General features: G+C 37.9%; 1 protein-coding gene across 1 annotated transcript in view; it reads left to right on the top strand.

Moving 5' to 3' along the window:
* LOC137024622 (protein phosphatase 1H-like) overlaps positions 1-23422 on the top strand; it is a 178058-nt gene that overhangs the window by 67981 nt on the left and 86655 nt on the right. The window contains exons 3-5 of the mRNA XM_067392374.1: positions 6253-6621; positions 20236-20348; positions 20476-20560. Coding sequence (XP_067248475.1) covers positions 6253-6621; positions 20236-20348; positions 20476-20560 — 567 coding nt within the window. The remainder of the gene's footprint in view (positions 1-6252; positions 6622-20235; positions 20349-20475; positions 20561-23422) is intronic.

Raw genomic sequence — 23422 nt, 5'->3', positions numbered from 1 at the left:
TGGTGTGTGTAGAAAAGTCCTTTATAGTCCTGGTAATGAGCTGCAGCTGGGTGTGGTGATTAGTGTAGTGTGCTAGGCTGTATGTGGCAACAGGTGATTGGTGTGGAGTAAACATGTGACTGGCAGGGAGGATTGTGGGAAGTGTAGTCCAGGAACTGACAGGAGCAGACGGTGAACATGACATAACGCCCCCCTCCCGGAAGGTGCGGGTGGGTGCATTGGAGATCTAACGGCAGAAAGGAACGGGGTCTCCAATGCAGGTTCCAGGGCAGCCATGGTGGGTCAGGTGCTACGGGCAGCCATGGCGAGTCCGGAGTGTCAGGAAGCCACAGCGGGTCAGGAGGCTTGGGTAGCCATGGTAGGTCAGGTGGCTTGGGTAACCACGGCAGGTTAAGTGGCTTGGGCAACCACGGCAGGTCAGGTGGCTTGGGTAACCACGGCAGGTTAGGGCTCATAAATTGCCATAATAGTTCAAAGGCCGATGACTGCAGTGGCCGGGCAGAGTCCCCACCCACAAGCTCCCCCCCCCTGGTATACTTCCCAACCCCCCCCCCCCCCCCCCCAAAAAAAAAAGTTCTCGGGGAAATCAATTGAGGCCTTGGCGGGTTCATGGGCAAGGAGCTCGGGTGGCGCCGACAGAGCAAGGCGTTTGGGTGGTGCTGGCAGGGCAAGGAGCTCGGGTGGCGCCGGCAGAGCAAGGCGTTTGGGTGGCGCTGGCAGGGTAAGGAGCTCGGGTGGTGCTGGCAGAGCGAGGTGCTTTGGCGGCTCTGGCAGAGCAAGGAGCTCGGGTGGCGCCGGCAGAGCAAGACGCTTGAGCACCGCAGGCAGTGCGAGCAGTTTGGGCTCTGGAGTGGACTCAATGGCTGGAATGACCCCTTTTTTCCCAGACACTGAAGGGGTGGCCATCTTGCCCGTGGGCACTGGCAAAACGGCCATCTCGTCCATTGCATCCATAGAGCTTGAGTGCGTTGCAACCCGTGGACTCGAACTTGAGGGCGTATCAACCGGCAGACTCGAACTTGAGTGCGTTGCAACCGGAGAATTTGAGCGTGTTGCAACAGACGAACCTGAGTGCGACGTGGCTGGCTGGCTTGGGATCTGTGACTTGACTTGGCTCATGAAGATCTGCTGCGACTTGACTTTGTGTTGTTGTTGTAGGCATCATTTTAAACTTTTTGAACTTTCTATTCATCAAACAATCCAGAAAAATTAAATGTATGATGGTATCCACAATAATTTTAAACAACTGTTTTCAACACAGATAATAATAATAAATGTTTCTTGAGCAGCAAATCATATTAGTATGATTGGGAATTAAATGTGGGTTTTACAAATATTTAACCAATAAAAAGCATTTAAAATAGGTTGTGACTAAACCTTGTAACTCCATTGGCTCCTCAAACTGTCAGTCAAATCTCAAAAAACTCCACCACGCCTGCCCACGCATGCATAGTTTGGAGTCGGACATCTCTGCTTCTTTGCAGTTCGAGGGTAAATAAAAAAACTGATGTTTACGTAAGTACAGTGTTTTCTTTACTCAACTTAACTAGGCTAAGGCTAAGGCTAACATTTTTTGTATTTTGTATGTCTTTGTAGTCTAGTTAAAGCACTGTTTTAAATGTCCTGTGCATATAGCATTTCATCATATGAGATTTTAGTCATGAGATTTCAACAAGACTGAGCGCCCATATAGCTACAATAAACTAGTTGATATACTGTACGATGATGAAAACATAATGCGATGCACTTACTACCTCAGATGCGACTGTTTCAGTGAGAGACAAAATATCTGGTCAAAAACCTTGTAACACAATTTGAGATTGATTTTCATAAAATGTTAATATTATATGACATGTGCAAGTCTGTTATATAATAGCTATATAAAGCCACAATACCAACTTCGATGACAGTGTTTAATAAATACGAGGTGTAAATTTAAAGCACTGATATGTACATTTTTCGTTTTATCACTAACATCATACCTTACTGTGTTCTTATTTGACTCAAGCTCAAGTTAAGCATTAAATGTGAGTACTACTTTTAATATAATAGTTTTATATGCTGTTTGAAGCAATGCATGTTTGTGCAGTTTTGTTATATTTTTATAGTGTTGTTGGGAAACACTGGCCTAGAGTCACTGAGTGAGATCAGATGGTACACTGTCAAATTAGAGATGTCTTCGAGTTCGACAAAGGTCGTCAAAAATGAAAAGAGAAATGGAGAGAGAGAGAGAGCTTCCTTTGCTGTAATGTTAGGCCTCTAGTTGTCTCTAGTGTCTAATTGATTATTAAAAGTCACTGTTGCAGTGTAATGCTTATTGCACTTTGTTCATGTTTAATATAATGTATGTTTAACCATTGTTTAAGAATGTTGCATTTTCTATGAATATCTGATTACTGTACTGTATTTGTGTAAATACATTTACATTTTAATAATAATTCATCTGCTAGCTACAACCATGGTAGGTCTCTGACTAAATACTGATACCTAGTGGTCAAAACCAATAGCAAAAATAATAGGTCAGTATTAGTAAATGTAGACAAAGATTTTGGTTGTCTTGTATGTTTGTTGCGGAATGCGTGCGGCAGGGGGCCCGACTTCATTATCTTTCATAGAGAAAATTGCTAGCGGCACCCCTGAATACTTTAATATACTTGTTTTATATGCAAAGATTTAAGGGTTAAAATCAGGGTAGAAAATCCATCCAACAATACATCCACAAATAAACACCAAGGATATCTATCAGGCTAGCCTCCTAAAGCTGGCAAGAAACAGGCATGATGATGAAACAGTTTACTGAACACGTCTGGCTGATGATGAATTCTGTGATGCGAGATGAGACCCACCGTTAAACGGCAGTTACCAGTTTCACGATAGTTCAAGAGAGTGAATCAGACAAAGGATGTCCCTAGTAAAAAAGTAATATATTTAAAATACATTTATTTCATACTAAGCATAGTTTAAATCCATATCTATAGTAAACATATTTACTGACATATCACTTGAGACTTACTGAAATAAAAATTATAATTAAACTCTATTTTGAGTACTACTTGTGCACAATGCACATATCTTAATATTAAGTTTAAAAATGTATTTTAATGTCAGTGATCCTTATATAAAATATGTCTTTTAATGCAAAGTGTGCCTTAAGTATACTTGCAGTAGTTCCACTTTAGCACAATCAAATATACTTAAGTATGTCTTTAGTTCGACCTCGGCACTACTTCCGCAAAATTAAAGTGCATTAAGTACAAAATTAGTTGTTCCAATTTAGCAGACTTTAAGTAAACCAGTTTAGTATACCAAAAGTACAATTGCAAGGTATTTGTATATACATGTATAGTACATAATATGTAAATGTATTTGTAGTATACTTAGTATGAAATAAATGTATTTCAAATACATTTTAGTATATTTATTTTTCACTAGGGTTTGCTGCTGTTCATGTACCTTTTCATTACCATAAAACTTTTTAGTCAAGTTTTTTGCAACCTTGATGACACATTGAGGATTTCATTGTCCGATGTTCATGCCATAGTTTTGAATATTCTAGAGGTTCCCTAGTGAAAAATAAATATACTAAAATGTATTTGAAATATTTAAAATATAATGTATTTGAATTTATTTTATGCTAAGTATACTACAAATGCATTTACATATTTACGTACTTAATATAAATACCCTGCAATTGTACTTTTAGTATACTAAATTGGTATATTTAAAGTCTGCTAAATTGGAACAAGTATTTTTTGGTTGGGGTCCAACTAAAGATATACTGATTTGTATATTTGATTGTGCTAAAGTGGAACTATTGCAAGTATACTTCAGGTACACTTTAAATATATTCCATTCAAATTATACAGTTATCATACTATCCTTAGTGATATTAAACACATTTTAGACTTAATATTAAGAAATATGCATTGTGCAATAAAGAAGAAATCCAAATAAAGTTTAATTAGAATATTTATGTTAGTAAGTTTTAAGCAACATGTCAGTAAATATATTAATGGGTTTGTAGTTAGTATGAAATAAATACATTTTAAATACATTTTGTTTTTGTTTTTTTCACTAGGGCTGATTCTTCATCCATTGCCTCTGACATTTTTTCCTACCGTCACAAACTCGGAAATGCTTAAAGGGTTAGTTCATCCAAAAATGAAAATTCTGTCATTTATTACTTACCCTCATGCCATTCCACACCCGTAAGACCTTTGTTAATCTTCAGAACACAAATTAAGATATTTTAGTTGAAATCCGATAGCTTCGTGAGGCCTCCATAGGGAGCAATGGACACTTCCTCTCTCAAGATCCATAAAGGTACTAAAAACATATTTAAATCAGTTCATGTGAGTACAGTGGTTCAATATTAATATTATAAAGTGACGAGAATATTTTTGGAGCGCCAAAAAAAACTAAATAACGACTTATTTTGTGATGGCCGATTTCAAAACAATGCTTCAGGAAGCATCGGAGCACAGATGAATCAGTGTGTCGAATCTGCTGTTCGGAGCGCCAAAGTCACGTGATTTCAGCTGTTGGCAGTTTGACACGCGATCTGAATCATGATTCGACACACTGATTCATCTGTGGTCCGATGCTTCATGAAGCAGTGTTTTGATATCGGCCATCACTAAATAAGTCGTCCCATTTTGAACAACATGTAAGCATGCTGTTTGGGACTTTGATATACCAAAAAAAAGGGAATTGCGATAGTCCAGACACGAGGTAATAAAAGCATGGATAGCAGTCTCCAAAGAACGCTTGGGGAGACAAGAATTGATTTTTGATAGAGAGCGAAGATAGAAGAAACTAGATCCAATGACTGCACTAATTTCCTTATCGAATTTAAGGGAACCAGTGGCATAGCGTCTGGGGATGCTGGGGATGCAGGGTATGCACATGCATATGGGCCCTGGCGGATTGAGGGCCCGCTATTACGGACTTAACCCCAAAGTGTACTTCGGTTATCTGCGCACCGTCTGCATTGCGTAATTTCCGTTATCAGGAGGGTTCACAGACGTCAGCACTCACCGTCTGCATGCAGGAGTCACCGTCAGGACAGTGTGTGTACTGTACAACAGCCCATGTGAGAGTGAATTGAATGCTTAAAAACAACGTGCAGTGCACACGCCGAACGCGTCTTTTTGCAGCCAAATACTTTCAAAGGCTCGCACACGCATCAGTGCGCGAGACAGAACCTCTGCACATATGTTCAGAAAAATAAAGTATAATAGAAATAATGTTGTCAACTTGCTATAGCCTATCTGAAATGTAGGCCTACTAAAATCATTAAGATGCTGAATAAATGGTCCATAAAATGGTCCATGCCATGTCTTAGCGATGATCTGTTGTATTTGACTGGTATTTGCTTTTCTGTCATAGTGGGTTTCTGAAACTTATGCATGCAGTAATGTAAGTAGTACAGAATTTTACATTTTAAGATACTGCACTCGTACACTCACTGGGGTGGATACTTTTTATTCAACGAAATAAAAGGCACATAAAACGTGATGGAAACATATTTAGAGAAGAAACTTCTATTTATTAGGAATAAAACGTGCATTAAAAAAAGTCTGTGACAGAATAATTAATTCATAACTGGAATAATCTTCAGACTCATCGCATCTGAAATGATGTTATGATCATTCTAAAATTCCAAAGCCAGAGTCGAATCGGTCGAATTCAATCATGGACTGTGTTGAAAAGCCATTTTTTGACATTTTTGAAATAGATCCGCAATGCAAAGTCATAATGATGAGGAGGGCATAGGGTACTGTAGTGCTGTTGTTGTCATTCCTAGAACAGTTTTTACCATTTTTGTCTGCATGTTTTAAAGTGATTAAAGTTCATATTAAAGTCCTGGGACACTTTCGCATAGGACGCATCCACCCCCCTGCAGAAAGTTCATGCTTTTATAAAATGGAAAGATCCGGTCCTTGAAATGTAAGGCTGAGCGACATAGCCTTATTACATCAATAAATTATTATGTTTTTGTTGCTTTTTATTTTATGAAACCTTGCAAAGTATATGTTTTTACCATTTGGTAAAATCAGTAAACCCTGTGAAACCATGGTTTACAGTTACTTTTGAATAGCAAAGGGGGTTTTAGGCATTGCTCCATGTTGTGCCTAACAATGCCCCCTTAGCTGTTCTAGAATCACTGTTAACCATGCCTTATTGGGCTTATTGCTTTAATATACAAGGAAATTACTAAGCAGCTGTTGTTTGCTGTGTTGTTTTATGTAGGCTTGTATTTGTCCACAAGACTCAGAAGGGCTGATCTTCCATTACTGGGCACTGTTTGATGGTCATGCTGGTTCAGGAGCAGCAGTGGTGGCTTCTAGACTTCTGCACCAACACATTGTGGAGCAGCTCCAAGGTGTACTGGAGGTTCTGTCTAACCCGACGTCTCTTCCCCCAACTGTATTGGGTGATGAACCCAGTCACCACCCATCCCCATGCACACATCGGGCCCTCACCCGGGCTGCATCCCTACGTGGGGCCACTGGTGCACCTGGCTCCCCCTGCACCCCTCCTACACGGTTCTTTGTGGAGAAGAAGATCCATCATGAAAGCCTTGTGATTGGTGCCTTGGAGAATGCCTTCAAGGATATGGTGAGGTCCAACTGTGTGTAGTTACCACAAAATTACTGGATGTGGTTTGAGTTACATGAGTTTTCCATTTCCAGTGGTATTAGATAGGAGAGAATGAAAAAGCTGTATGAAATAAATTTTAATGCAGAATGTCTATTTATACTTGGTGCAAATAGCCCGCCTTGTGGCAGAGCCTATTTACACTAATTCCGCACACCATTTTCTGACTGACCCAGACAAAATTACAAAAGAAACCCATCAGATAACAGGAGCAGTGGCGTGGTGATGAGTTTTTCCAAACACAGTGTTGAATGGGTATTTAATAGGCCTATAATTGAAATTGCGTTTGGTGTAGGGTTAGGGGTAGGTGTTGGGGAGGTGCATTAGGAACAGGGACAAGTAATGTTCCAATAAGGCAGCATCCATTTATGATTTTAATAAATAAAAACATATACAGTATATTAAATATGTTGTTATTATTGCATATTGTTTTATAATATACTACAATTCACTGAGGTAATCACACATCTTTACACTTAAATTACATTTAACACTATTTGCACCTAGTGCAAAGAAAATATGGTAACACTTTTCTTAAAACCTTTATATACAATGCACTATACAAATATTTTAAATATTTTAATTATGCCTTGTAATAATAATGCATTGTATGGTCTCATCAATAATTGTAACCACTATTATAATAAACCTTTAGAAAGTATATTACATGACAAACAACCAATTTCAGATGTAACAAGGAAATATGCAAATATTAAAATGCATTTTAACATTGATCCAGGGGCGTAGCACCAAATTTTGGGCCCTGGGTACAAACCGTCTTGCTGGGCCCCTGTACCAAATACCATAGTGATACCAATGGGTGGGGTATTGCATTTTTATCATAAAAACGCTTAAAATGTAAACAAAATAAGCCACACTCTGATTAATATATTTTTGTTTCATTGTCAAAAGTACTACTAACTTGCTAAAATAACTTGCTATAAGTACTACTAACTTGCTAAAATATCAGGGTACACTAACCGCCAAACTAGACATTCAGTCTTTGAATTACGTTTTAAAATAAGTCATTTTCATTCATTAAGATGTGCATTAAACTGAGAACAATCCTGTACTTAATGTAAGAGCGTGTGCGGGCTAATTTGCATAACAATGCGGTAAAATAGGCGCTAACGATCTGTGTTTTCGCGGGTGTTAGATTTTGATAATGGAGGGAAATATACAGTGTTTTCATGTAAAGTTCTGACTCTGGGGAGAACTGCAGCAGAAAAGGAGACAAGCTGCGCAGGCTCCGCCTCCGTCTGCTTCTCACTCCGTTATTTACTCAGAAATATTGTTTGCTCGCTATGTAGGGTGTGATACTATAAAGTATTGGTATATTATTCGAATAGAGTACGAACATAAATGTATGCTATTCTACCTGGAGTAGATATTTATGTTAAAACAATGTCAATGCTCGATGATGCATTTGTAGCTCACCTTTCTTTTCAAAAACCTGAGTGAGCAACTGCTTGCCCTCATTTGCCTTTCTCTCTTTAATCTTCTTTTCTTTTCGTTTTTGAGCCCCTGATTTTCCTTTCTTAAGGAAAGACATGACTCTTCCCCTGTCTTCCTAGTTCATATCACGGTTAACTCCAGCTCCTGTCTCATTAACTGATTCACGAATCACCGCAGGTCCGTAGAAGCACCTGACCTGCGGGTCGTACCATTTACATTGATTCGAGAGGGGTGGTGGGGCCCTGCACAGCATGAAAATGACTTTTTTTTATACCAAACCAGTGCCTAACTACAAGTTTAGTTTTGCACAGCAACTTTTTTATTTGTAAATAAATGCTATACAAATGTTAGTGCATGTATATGTATGTATAGAAAACTGACTTCTAAGGGCCCCCCCCTGCCTCGGGCCCTGGGTACTCGGTACCCTTTACCCCCCCAGTCCGACGCCCCTGCATTGATCACAATTATTTATGAAAAGACAATGCATTATAACATACATTATAAATACATTTATAGTGCATTATACATAAATGGGCGGTTTCCCGTACATTGTTTAAATTAAGACACGTATAAGCCTTAATCTAGAATAGTGGATCATGGTTAAAAAAAATAGCTTTCTGAAACACAGATTAAGTACAGATTACGAACACCTAGGCTATGAAGTCTTGAACTAAAATAAACCAACTATGCTAATCCGAATTAGCACGATCAAGGTTGCCAATAAAACATGGCATGAACCAAGAAAAGCTTAAAATTATATGGAACTGAGAAGCAAATCCAAGGAAAACAAAGGCAGCAAAAAAGACTGCAATCAAAAAATCTTTACTAAACAAGAAAAAACTCCTTTAAAGCAAATAGCAAAAAAAGAAAAGAAAAAGAATGCCCAGAAATCTATTTGTAATTAATTTAATGCAAATGAACACATCTACAAGTACAATACTACAACTTCAGGTAAGAGTCATCAGCTTTATTACCTTACTGTTTGTGAAATCTGTGGGTTGACATTACTATAGTTATTTAATACAGGTCTTGTGGAAGAATATAAAAATAAACCTCAAAAAACTGCTGTTGACACCTGAAGAGAGAGGTTTAAGGATGTTGGATGAATTACTGACAGGAGTAATGGAGAGCCAGCAATCTTTGGAGAAAATACCAGATGATGACCATGATGACAATTTCAGGACTAAATTGAGGCTTAAATATTATGTTTCAAAGCAGAATACACATTATATTGATATACTGAGATATATATTGTATACAGTCATGTGAAAAAGTTAGGACACCCTATTGAATTCCATGGTTTTCCATATCAGGACATAATAAAAAAAATATCTTGTGCTTGGCTGTTCTTAAAATTTGGAAAATAAAACCTCAGATGAACAATAACAAATGTCATGTCAACATGTCATAATTTATTTAACAAAAATAAATCCAAGATGGAAAAACCATGGGTGACAAAGTTAGGACACCCTATGATTAATTGCCTGTAGATCCACTTTTAGCAGCAATAACTTGAAGTAATCATTTTCTGTATGACTTTATCAGTCTCTCACATCATTCTGGAGGAATTCTGGCCCACTCTTCTTTACAACGTTGCTTCAGTTTATTGAGGTTTGTGGGCATTTGTTAATGCACAGTTCACGCCACAACATTTCAGTCAGGATGAGGTCTGGACTTCGACTGGGCCATTGCAACACCTTTATTTATTTTTTATTTTTTTCAGCCATTCTGTTGTAGATTTGCTTGTGCTCTTAGGATAATTGTCCAGTTGCATGACCCAATCTTGGCTAAGCCTTAGCTGCTGGACAGATGGCCTCGCATTTCACTCTAGAAAATATACAGAGTATACAGAGGAGTTCATGGTCGACTCATTGGCTGTGAGGTGCCCAGGGCCCATGGCTACAAAACAAGCCCAAAATCATCACCCCTTCACCAGCAGGCTTGACCTTTGGTATGAGGTGTTTGTGCTGATATGCTCTCTTTGTTTTCACCAAACGTGGCACTATGCATTATGGCCAGACATTTCCACTTTGGTCTCATCTGTCCAAAGGACATTGTTCTAGAACAGTGTTTCTCAACTCCAGTCCTCGGGACCCACTGCTCTGCACATTTTGTATGTATCCCTTATTTAACACACCTGATTTAGATCATCAGCTCATTAGGAGAGTCTGCATGAACTGAATTGAGTGTGTCAGATAAGAGAGACATACAAAATGTGCAGAGCAGTGGGTGCCGAGGACTGGAGTTGAGAACCACTGTTCTAGAAGTCTTATGGTTTGTTCAGATGCAACTTGGCAAACCTAAGCCTGTAGAGGCCTGTAGAGTCTGAGGTGTAGTTGTCTGCAATTTCTCTGAGCAGTCCACTGTCTGATCTTGGGGTGAATTTGCTGGGACGTCCACTTATGGAAAGATTTGTGTCTGTTTTGAATGTCTTCCACTTCCACTAATTTTCCTCAATGTAGAATGATGATGAATTTGAAATTGTTTGGAAATGACCTTGTAACCCTTCTCAGATTGACTGCAGCAACAATTGCTTCTCTAAGATCATTGCCATATCATTGTCATATGTCTTTCCTCCTTGGCATTGTGTTAACACACATCTGAAGGCTCCAGACGCTCAAACTGCCAAAACTTCAGCTTTTATAGAGGTGATCACACTTGCTGGTGATCAGTTAATCAAAGACATTTGATTAGCAGTGCCTGAACATTACTTAACCTCTTAATTCCTATGTTAACAGTAATGGTGTCCTAAGTTTGTCACCCTTGGCTTTTCCAATTTGGCTTTTTTTTTTTTTTTTTGCTAAATAAATAATGACACAGTTTGATATGTCATGTGTTGTTCATCTGAGGTTTTATTTTCCAAATTTTAAGGCCTGCCAAGGACCAGATGATTTTTTTATTATGCCCTGATACAGAAAACCATGAAATTCAATGGGGTGTCCTAACTTTTTCACATGACTGTATATTGACTCCTGGTAGGTTTAATTCAAGCAATTTAGCCCTGGAGTAGCTCTAGTCTACCTCCAGGAAATATCTAAATATCTAAAACCATGACAGAGAAGCATATTTATTTTAATCTGGTTAATTTAACCTGAAAGGCCTATTTTAGTCTAGGACTCAGCTTTAACCTCTGTCTGGGAACTGCCCAAAAATAAAAATAAAAATGTAAGTGTAAGTGTGTAGTCAATGTAAAGGAGAAACAGTTAGATATAGGCAAAAAGTCAAAGAGGAGGCAGTGCCTCTAATGGCCCATTACCCTGTCAGTGTGATGCCGGCAATGAGTCAAAGTGATAGAAATGGTTGGATAAAAAAAAAAAAACTCACTCACTCATAAAATGAACCTCTCACTAAACCTCTTGTTCTCCTGATCATGTACAAATCAAACTTGAACTTCAAATTACCTTATTTTTAATCGCTGAACACATGCAGATGTACTTCTGGCAGAGATCTACATTGTCTAATAATAATTTAGCCTGAGGATGGCACTGAAATTATGATTTATAGGCTCTAATACACACATATAAAATGTTATCTTAGAAATACCTTACTGTAGTTCTGTCATGACAACTCTCAAAGAGACTTGCATGGTAATGAATATGGCAATGTTAATGTATTTGGTCTTGGCGGAATAGATGTGCTACGCTGCTGCTGCTGCTGCTGCAGAGTAAGTACCGAGACTTGCTACTGCCAATACAATCACAGACATTGCTGTGAGCAGGGTTAGGCAAAAATACATCAAAATGTATTTTAAAATAAAATACAAAATACCTTAATTTTAATTGTATCAAAATAAACTACAAAATACAGCAGCCAAACCATGTATCAAAATAAAATACTGTATATCTGTATTTTAAAAATACTAATAAAAAACACTTTTACAAGGGAGCATGAAATTTCTTTGCAAATCTTCCATCGATTGGCCTATTTGTTCTATCCCTTCACCATTTCACTGACTCAGTTGATTAAGTTAACAATGTTTGATAGCAACAGCTTTTCTCTGCCAGAGTCAATCAATAAATCTGACATATGCAACCAGTTAAAGGCACAAATATGTAGGGTTTTTAGATTAAAATATCCAAAAACCACTAGAACAATGTTATATATTTTGTTGACTTGTGTACTTACATTATCCCAATTGTTTCCAAGAATGTTTAAATCCAGAGAAATGTGCAATTTTAACCAGGACATGGACCGTGCCCATGTGTCGCCTATCAATCACATCATATCACCCTTGATTTCTGGTTTTATTTTGTAGAAACCATGGAAACCCCAAATACGCATTATATTCTTCATCTGTCTAATAAACAAATTATAGGTTTTATTAGACAGATGAGGAACTGTTTGGATTCATTCATCAACAGAAAACAATGTTTGGATTCATTCATCAACAGAAAACAATGTTTAAATCTCGTTTTCTTGATTTACTGTGAGTACCATGTTTTACCATGACTATTTGATCTAGTTTACTGCAGTGTGCAACAAGTGCCTCATGGCAGCTGCCGAGTGAAATCACAGAGTAGCATTATAACAACTTTCAACAAACAAATGTATCTAATATGATAAACAGTGCTGCATTACCGAACATAAGCTAGAGCAAAAGAAAGCAGAAGTGGCGACTGTGGCATAATAAAAGTTCTGCTGCTCTCGAGACGTGTCGCGCTCGTCTCTCATTATCAATCTCTCCAGCGGTCTCGTTTAGCTCCAACATCACTCACCCTGCTCTGCTTCATACTATAGTAACGTTAATAATCTCATCCATAAACATGATTTCTGCCCGAGTCCTATCCCGATTCTTTTCCACTGGCTGTAGACATGAAAACAACACCTCCCATGATTCCACAAAATGAAGGACTGAATAAGTGACCTCTAGCGGCTGGATTTAACAGATCAAATATTCACATATCCCTGTGATCACCCAGATGAAGGTTAGTTTTAAAGTAACCAACAGTTTAATTTTTAAAAGTTTGCGAATGACTTATAATTGTATCCTAATTTAGTTACTTGATGTTTGGTAATGAAGGACCTACTTTGCATCAGCAACACGGGCTCAATGACAAACAAGTCATTTATAAGAAGACAACTGATGGCTCCTGTATTCATAGCAACTAAATTCTAACTAATTAATCAATTGATTGTTAATTATAAATATAGGGGGCTGCAGTTCGGTATAATTTTTTTAAAGAAAATTATGTAAATTAAACTATTTAGCCTAGGCTACTAAAAACGAACACCATCTGATCTGAACAAGTCTGGGCAAACCACTGAGTAAGCACCAATCAGAGGCCGCATTTTTATGATGTCATCATGTAGACTTCTTACAAAGTATTTCTGTCACGATCACCGTCAGTTTCTGTCACTTCCTGGACTACATTCCCCATAATCCTCTCTGCCAATCACCTGCACTCACTCCACCAATCACTACACTAATCACCACACCCAGCTGCCATGCATTACCTGGACTATAAAAGACTCACACACTCATCACCTGATCGCGAAGTCTTGTTTTCACTTGTGTTACATTTCTGAGCATTTCCCTGTATCCTCTCTGCCTATCTGTTCTTGATCCTGCTTGGTTACCTGTTTATGATTCCTTGCTGCATACCTCTGGACTGTTTATTGTTTCCTGGACTGTGAATGATATCTGCCTGCCTCGATCTACTGCCTGTACCCTGACTACGATTCTGCCTAGCCCTTGCTGTTCCTGTTTGCCCCTGCTTAGACCCTGCCTGTACGACCACGCTTACTTTTGTAATAAAGCTTGCAGATGGATCTCTGCCTGAGTCTCCCTTTGTTACAATTTTACAGTATTTTAAAAATACAAAAATACAAAACACCAAAGTATTTTGATACAAAATACGAAGCCATTTTCATCAACCCTATCAAATACAAATTACAAAATACTACTTTGTATTTGAAATACGTATTTGAAATACATGTATCATAAATACTGCCCATCTCTGGCTGTGAGCATGTAAGACATGCTGCTACTGCACATATAACATACATGAAATAACCCCCCAACAAAGCAGGAGACACAAGAAAAGTGCAGAGCCCTCCCCCACACAACATCTTTTCCAGATAATTTACAGGATTTAACAAACTAGATTTGGAGTTTGTAGCACAGTTGTGCAATGCTGAAAAGACTATTGCTATACATTTGTAAAGCAATTTTTCACCCTGTGGAGAAATGGACAATATAAGCTGAGGGAGAAAATAAGCTGCTGCATAGGCATATGCATATAGCTGCACATATGAAAAAACACAGTCAGGACAAGGTAAGACAACCCCCAGCCACCCACCCACCCTTTTTTTTTTTTTTTTTTCACAGAGCCATGAGACTGCATGTTTTAATATCTATGGGTGCCTGGGTTACCATGCCTAAAATGGCTTATCTCTAGTGGCCTATGACAATGTGTGCCTGGGCTACCATGCCGAATGGCTTAGCTCTAGCACTGTGTTCTCATTAACAATAAATGTTGCAAGCTGATAAAGATGAGAACCCCAGCAACCACCTTAACAAATGTAATAAATCATATGATGTATCATTGACATGATTCTTTTGATAAGTTAAAAGCTGTTGAGCAATAAGAAAGACAGGAGAATGTTCTGACGCTGTGTGCTGCTCAAATCAACTGCACACATTAAGCATAGCTAATGAAACATTGTCCTTGGAAATATATATCTCAATTAGTTGCTTACAATTACAAAATGTGCCAACAATACCAAAAATAATCCCTTTTAATGAAAATAAAGGTCCATGTTTAATAAAAATGTTCATTAAATTAAATGAAAATGTTTAGTGAAATTAGAAAATATTTAAGAGATTGTTAATATAATTGTATACATGCTCTCATATCCATATATTTTGTTCTAATGTCACAAGTAATAATCTCAAGGTTTACTGAGATTTACACGATTCTTTTTGCAGTGTGGTTTTGGTGAAGTGTAAAAGTTACTAGAATAAACATTGTCATGTCTACCTGACTTCTTCTCACTGCTGCAAGTCGCCTCCTGTCATTTCAATGAATAGAACAACGGCGTCAGTCAGCGGAGGCTTGCGGTGCGGACCCAGGCGAAAGTATAAATCAAGCTTTATGCAGCTGAACGTGGTAACCCCGTTGAAAGCGTGAAAGCTTATTTCGCTTTAACCTTTTCTGATAACCGTAGCTTAGATGGCATATCCTCACAGCAAAACATACATAGACTGCTGCTGCATAAACACAATTGCTTTAACGCTACAGCTTATATTCTTGGTAAATCACTCCACAGACTGTTAAACATGATGCTAGTTTACATTACGATTGCTCATTTATAAATTAACACACAATATGCACAGAGATTTGGAGTAAAAGAGTGTTCATTTATCTTAGATGTTGATTTTTAGTTGCAATATCAAACGCTACGGGTATTTGACTGTTGAGCCGCAGCTCATTGGCCAATAGAGCATCAGCAACCAATCAGCTGCACCATGTAGATAACAATGTGATCGCTACCAAATTGATTTAAGGAACTATCAGCCTGTGCCATCTAGAGTTTCATGACAGAACTAGGTATTTGTCACAGCAAATTTGTCAGTTCTGCTTTGAGACTGTTTGTGAAGTTTTTCCATTACAGACATTTCTGAGTTCCTGTTCCCTGTGTTTATTTTCTGTCAGTTTGTTTCCATAGTCACTGATTAGTTTCTTTATTAAATCATTGTTCACCTGTGTCTAGTTTAGTTGTTAGTTTCTACTGTGTGTGTATATATATATATATATATATATATATATATATATATATATATATATATATATATATATATATATATATATATATATATATATATATATATATATATATATAGCATGTGTTTGTGTTTTTTCTCTTGTCAGTTATTGTCTTTGTTTATGCAAAGATGTTACACTGCATTTTGTTTCTCTCATGCCTTTTCGGACTATCACATTTTGATTTATTAAAACTGCTACAAAAGATCCCCATTTCAGTTCTCCTTCTTCCCCACCTGCAGTTACAGTAGTATTAAAAAAAATAAGAAATTGTATTTATCCTTTATTTTACCAGGATAGTCCCATTGAGATATAAAATCTCTTCTTCCTGGCAGTCCGATCCAAAATGGCAGCATAAAAAGTTTCACAATACATAAAATGCAACACATAAAACCAAACAACACATAAATAAACTTTTATCCAGCACTCAAATAAAGTGTTCTTTTGTGAAAAGTCATGTGAATGATGTACATGAGATGAAGACTGTATAAAGTTTGAGTGTGTGTGTGTCAAGTCAAGTCAAGTCAAATTTATTTATATAGCGCTTTTTACAATTGGTAATTGTTTCAAAGCAGCTTTACATATTAGAAGCACAGAAAAAAAGAGAAGTGGTTAAAAATAAGCTGTACAAGCAAGCGTGGTAATGTGTAACATATACAAGATGCTGCTACATTAAGCCAATGTTTTCCCAGGGGTGGAAAAAAACCCCTAGCGTGCTAACACTGGGAAAAAAGTCCTAGGAGGGAAAAAAACCCTTGGAAGATATATATAATATATGTAAATGGATATGGAGATCAAAATCTGAATTATACATTTTTATTATTGAGATTAAAAATAAATTATATATAAATATATGTAAGCGGATACGGTGATTAAAAATCTGAATTATAGATGCAGCCAGAACTGGATCTGTAGGCCCATTGTCTCCTGGGCTACGTTGCAGTCAGGTCCAGACACAGGTTCTCCATCTGATCTGGATACGGCCTGGATCCAGCACCCAGCCAACCTTAGGATAAGCAGAGAGACTGATATTAGCGTAGATGCCATTCTTATTCTGATGTACAGGTATATCTAGTGTTATAGGAAATGTTCTCGGTTCCGGCCGACCTAATTATTGCAGCGTAACAATCCTTTAACGGATTTGAAAAATGTTAATGTATTGATAATGTGTTATGTGTATGCAAGAGCAAAGAGATGTGTTTTTAGTCTAGATTTAAACTGACAGAGTGTGTCTGCTTCCCGAACAATGCTAGGAAGATTGTTCCAGAGTTTAGGTGCTAAATAGGAAAAGGATCTGCCACCTTCAGTTGATTTTGATATTCTGGGTATTATCAACTGGCCTGAATTCTGAGATCGCAATAGACGTGAAGGACTATAATGCATTAAGAGCTCACTTAGGTACTGGGGAGTTAAACCATTTAGAGCTTTATAAGTAAGTAACAAGATTTTAAAATCTATACAATGTTTAATAGGGAGCCAATGTAATGTTGACAGAACTGGGCTAATATGGTCATACTTTCTGGTTCTAGTAAGAACTCTAGCTGCCGCATTTTGGACCAACTGTAGTCTGTTTAAAAGCCGAGCAGAACAACCACACAGTAGAGCGTTACAGTAATCTAGTCTTGAGGTCATGAATGCATGAACCAACTGTTCCGCATTTGTCATTGAGAGCATGTGTCGTAATTTAGATATGTTTTTTAGATTTAGATCAGTTTTTTCTGAATTTAATAATAAGAAATTTCTTGTCATCCAGTTTTTAATGTCAGCTATGCATTCTGTTTGTTTTGTGAATTTGTAGGTTTCATCAGGGCGCGAGGAAATATAGAGCTGAGTATCGTCAGCGTAGCAGTGAAAACTAACACCATGCTTCCTAATTATCTCTCCTAAGGGCAGCATGTACAGAGTGAAAAGCAACGGTCCTAGTACTGAGCCTTGTGGTACTCCATATTGAACTTGTGATCGATACGACATCTCTTCATTAACTGATAACGGTCAGATAAGTAAGATTTGAACCATACCAAAGCAATTCCACTAATGCCAATATAGTTTTCAAGTCTTTTTAGAAGAATGTTGTGATCGATAGTGTCAAAAGCAGCACTTAGATCTAATAACACTAATAGAGAAATACAGCCACGATCGGATGATAAGAGTAGATCGTTTGTAACTCTAACGAGAGCAGTCTCAGTACTATGGTATGGTCTAAATCCTGACTGGAAATCCTCACAGATTCCATTTCTTTCTAAAAAGGAGCACAGTTGTGTTGAAACTGCCTTTTCTAGTATCTTTGACAGAAAAGGTAGATTCGAGATTGGCCTGTAATTTACTAAATCTCTCGGATCTAGTTGAGGTTTTTTAATAAGAGGTTTAATAATAGCCTGCTTAAAAGTTTTTGGCACGTATCCTAGTGTTAAGGATGAATTAATTATATTAAGAAGTGGACCTACGACCTCTGGAAGCATTTCTTTCAGTAGTTTAGTTGGCATTGGGTCTAACATACATGTTGTTGATTTTGATGATTTGATAAGTTTAGATAATTCTTCCTCTCCTACGGCGGCGAATGATTCTAGTTTTACCTCAGGGACACTACACAGTGCACTGTCTGAAGCGAAACTGTAGACGGTTCCACGAAAGGCGAAAAACTTCTAGTTTTGTTTTCTTCCAACTACGTTCGGCTTTTCTCACAGCTCGTTTTAGAGCCCGAGTGTGCTCATCATACCACGGCGTTGGATTAGTTTCCTTAATCTTCTTTAGACATAAAGGAGCGGCTGCATCTAATGTGCTGGAAAAGAGAGAGCCAATAGTTTCTGTTGCAGCATCGAGTTCTTCTAAGTTGTCAGGTATACTAAGGCGATGAAACTGCTCGGGAGATTATTTATAAAGCAATCTTTAGTGGTAGAAGTGATGGTTCTACCATATTTATGGCTGGGTGGTGGTTTTGTAGCCTTGGCTAACTGTAGTATACACGAGACTAAATAATGATCTGATATATCATCGCTCTGCTGTAGAATTTCAACAGCATCAATATCAATTCCATGCGACAGTATTAGATCTAGGGTATGATTATGACAATGAGTGGGTCCTGACACGTGTTGTCTAACTCCAATAGAGTTTAAAATGTCTGCAAATGCCAATCCAAATGCGTCTTTATTATTATCTACATGGATATTAAAATCACCAACAACAAGGACTTTATCCGCAGCCAGTACCAACTCTGATAGAAAATCAGCAAATTCTTTGATAAAGAGTGTGTGTGTGTGTGTGTGTGTGTGTGTGTGTGTGTGTGTGTGTGTGTGTGTGTGTGTGTGTGTGTGTGTGTTTGTGTGTGTGTGTGTGTGTATGTGTGTGTATGTGTGTGTGTGTGTGTGTGTGTGTGTGTGCACGCACGTTTTTGTGATTTATGAGGACACAAATTTGTATAATGACATGGGTATTACACTGGTATTACGATATTGTCTTAACACCATTGCTAGAGAACACCTATAACTATGGTAAAATCACTGTAAGGCTGATCTCATGTGGCTTTTTATTTTTAGTAGCAGCAAAAACAATGTGGTAAAAGACAACACTTCAATATTAATAGAATATTGGCTATTTATTAGTACTTGTAAAACACATATTAATACCTTATTCTGCATGACCTTATTCTACATTCTTAATCCTACCCAATACCTAAACATAACAACTACCTATTAACCTGTTAACTAACTATTGTCACAGTTCCCCTCTGTCATGGACTCCAATTCCTATTATCCTCCTTGTTTGCACACCTGTACTCACTTCCCTCATCAGCTTTCTGCCATTCCTGGATTCCCTGCACCTGTCTATTGTCATCAGCACTCTCTTTAAGTTGGACTCTTGCACTCCTTTGTCGGTGTTTGCTTAGATGTGTTTTGGTTGTTCCTGTCTCTTGTTAAATAAATAACCTATATTGCTGAAGTCCGGATACGTCTCATCTCTTCTGAAACCATCACATATAACAACTATTAATAAGCAGTAAATTAGTAGATTATTGAGGGAAAAGCTGTAGTTAATAGTTTATATGTGTTCCCTAGAAAGTGTTACCAAATATTTTAATTTCATGATAATAATGTCAGTTAATAACAATAAATAATAACAATAAATATAATAACACTAAATAATTGTTACGACATGTAAATTTTTTTTATTATTGCCTTTTATTTTTGATACATAAAATGTATAGAATTCAGCTGATGTGTGGCCATAGGTGTACATATATTAGATATTTTACAATGATTACAAATTATTTTGAACATGGTTTATCCAAACAAATGAAGTAACAGTTTATTTTATAGTTGCTTTTCTTAATTTCATCTCCATATCTCTGTGTTTATTTCAGGATGCCCAAATCGAGAGGGAAAAATCTATATACAACATCTCTGGTGGCTGCACTGTGCTTGTAGTTGTCTTTCTGCTGGGAAAGCTGTATGTTGCCAATGCTGGAGATAGCAGGTAAGACATATTTAATTGTATTTATACACATGATATAATGAATGAATCTATGAATAGATTTGATCATTTCCTTATGTTTACATCTCTCTCTCTCTCTCTCTCTCTCTCTCTGTTTTTTACTCCTCAGAGCCATTATAATCAGAAATGGAGAAATAATTCCTATGTCCACAGAATTCACCCCTGAGTCCGAGAGACAAAGACTTCAGTTCCTTGTAAGTTGCCATATCATTCGCTCCTTGGAAATATCAAAGAGACCAAATCCTTAGAAATATGAAAATGAAATTAAAATTAAAAAAATAAATAAATCTTTAAAATAAACATGCTTAGGTAAAAGACAAGTAAAGACAAGGTTTTTACATACAGCACACAGTGTGTTGGACATAGTGGGCAACTGGATATAGCACAGCATATTTTAAAATCAAGGATTTAAAGTTTGTCGATCGAGTCTCCAGTGAAGCTGAACTCTGCAGTCCGTATTCACTTCACACGGACCGACTGTCATAAACAGAATTCACGCGTTCATGCGGGCTACAAATAGACACATCAGAAGATCTCACAGCTGGATTTGATTAAATATGCAAGGTTTGTTAAATTAAATGTTAATTAGATATTCAGAGATTTGTTTTAATGATATAGACTTGTATTTGCTGAATGTTGACGGTAAATGAGAAAGTATTATAGCCTTTAGTTTGCCTTTCTGTAACTAATAATATAAAATCAAACACTACTTTCTCACATACCATTTACATTTTTGTTCATCACACTAGCTTTGCGTTGTAGTAGTCAGGCAAAATTAAACAAATTTTAGTTCATTGACATTTGAATCGTCTGTTTTCCATGTCCACTTTTCTTTTCTTCACTTGCCATGTTTTTGCTGTCAGACTAACTCTGCATGGCCACTGGCATGGAGCGAGAGGAGCAGAGCATGCGTTTTCAATTCATTTCCATGGGAATGAATTGAAAATGCTCGTTCTGCCTCTCTCTCTCTCCACACCAGTGGACACGAAACATTAAGCAATGACGCTGCATTTGAATTTTTGTGACAGAGACTTGCTTATGCTGAGGGGGTGGCGCAAGATGGCGACCTGAATAGTTGTGTTGGTTCGAGCTCTGAGGCATTTTTTAAGGAGTTTGCATCTTCTGGGCGAATTTGTAACTTGTATTTACAAGGTGGGGAGTCAGAACTCGCCTAAAAAGTAGAATACATTCATTTTTTCATTAATAAAAACCTCAACATCAGACTCTGAAGTATATTGATAAATCACACTGCATGTGTGCATCACCACATGCACATTTTCCAAAATGCCAAAGAACAAAGACAGAAAGTTACTTTTTTTGCTTCTCGATGCATCATCTGGACACTTTGATTCATCCCCAAATACTCCAACAGGCAGTCCTCTTTCAAAAAAAAAAACTCTGTCAGGAAGGAGACCTCAAAATCTCTAATGCCGATATACTTTGTGCTGTCAATGCCCTCATGGATCGCTTTTCAGCGATGGAACAACAAATTGTCTAGATCTCGGTCGCTATAGTAAATCTTTCAAAGACGGCTGACTTTGTGGCTGAGGAGATGAAATTGCTATATGCAAGGGTCAAGACTAATGAGAACAAGGTGTCGCAAATTGAGCAACTGGTCAACCTCAGAGAAACAGGAGAAGAAAATATCAGTTTCAAAGTGCTCGAAATTCTAAAAATTCTGACTCCGGGCGAGGTCAATGACATCCGATTTTACATGGACACAATCCACAGGATTGGGTGTTCTAGGATGATGTAACCATCCTAGGCCAGTCATCATCCAGTTCGCGCTCCGGACCTACAGAGAGAAAGTCTGGAAAGGTGCACAGGATCATTCTGCACTCAAGGAAAGAGAGAGAGGTGTTCGCCTGGCAGAGGACCTGACATTTGCAAAAAAGACAACAGAGGTAGTTGCTATGGTTAAGGGTAAAAGTGGCGAGAGAAGAAGTGAGGAGAGCTTACTTTCATGGAGCAGATGTTTTTATTGATGAAGAAAAACTGTCTGTTGATGAATATCAAGATAAATATTAAAGCTGCAAGCAGCGATGAAAGGGCCCTCGCACCCAGGCTCACCATCACCATCACCCTCAGGAAAACAGTGAACAGTGGGCAACATGCATGTAAGCGAGTAAATACAGGAGAATTATGGCAAAATCATGTAAAAGTGCCACACTTCCTGCAGCCAGCAGGTGGCGCTATAGCTAACTGAATATTGTCATATAGATGTCTTTAGGCCACGACTTTTATCACTCATGTGAAGTTTGGGGCAGATCAGACATAGTATGCCTGAGTTACAACAGCTTCCTCTTCCATGGCGAAACATCAGACTTTGTCAGTCCGCCATGGACATGCCCTTCAACGAAAACTCAAGATCTTTGATATTTATCATCGCTAAGGTCTTAAGATTAGACTGGCAACATTTGATGTTGATCTGGTTAAATCTCTATGAGGAGTTAATCACAGTGTAAAACATGTCATTTCCTGTTGCCCTCAGGTGGCACTATGACTATAACTGAATATTGTCATATAGATGTCTTCAGGTCAGGACTCTAATAAAACATGTGAAGTTTGGGGCAGATCAGACATTGTATGCCCGAGTTACAACAACTTCCTGTTTCATGGCAAAACATCGAACTTTGCCAGGCCGCCACGGACACGCCCTTCAGCGAAAACTCTAGATCTTCGCAATTTAACATCTCAAAGGTCTTTAGATTAGACTGACCAAATAAGATGTTGATCTGATCAAAGCTCTAGGAGGAGTTCGTTAAAGTACAACATGTGGAAATGGCAAAAACTGCACAAATTTTGCAAAGAAAATTCAAAATATCTCACTTCCTGTTGGTTTTCAGATTTCACTCCAAGAGACTTTTTTGTAGGTATTGGGCTGTTAGATGTGTGTGCCAAACTTCATACCTGTACGTGAAACGTCGTGTCAGGGGCACTTCGTTGAAATTTTTTAGGTGGCGCTATCGAGCCATTTTGCCACACTTAATTCTGAAACCCATATCAAACGTAAATTTTCACCACTTCTGATGCATCTGCAAAGTTTCACGAGTTTT

This window comes from Chanodichthys erythropterus, chromosome 8, assembly GCF_024489055.1.
Source record: "Chanodichthys erythropterus isolate Z2021 chromosome 8, ASM2448905v1, whole genome shotgun sequence".
In the NCBI taxonomy this organism is placed as follows: Eukaryota; Metazoa; Chordata; class Actinopteri; order Cypriniformes; family Xenocyprididae; genus Chanodichthys; species Chanodichthys erythropterus.
Note: the sequence above shows the minus strand (reverse complement) of the source record. Positions and strands in the feature narration are given on the sequence as shown.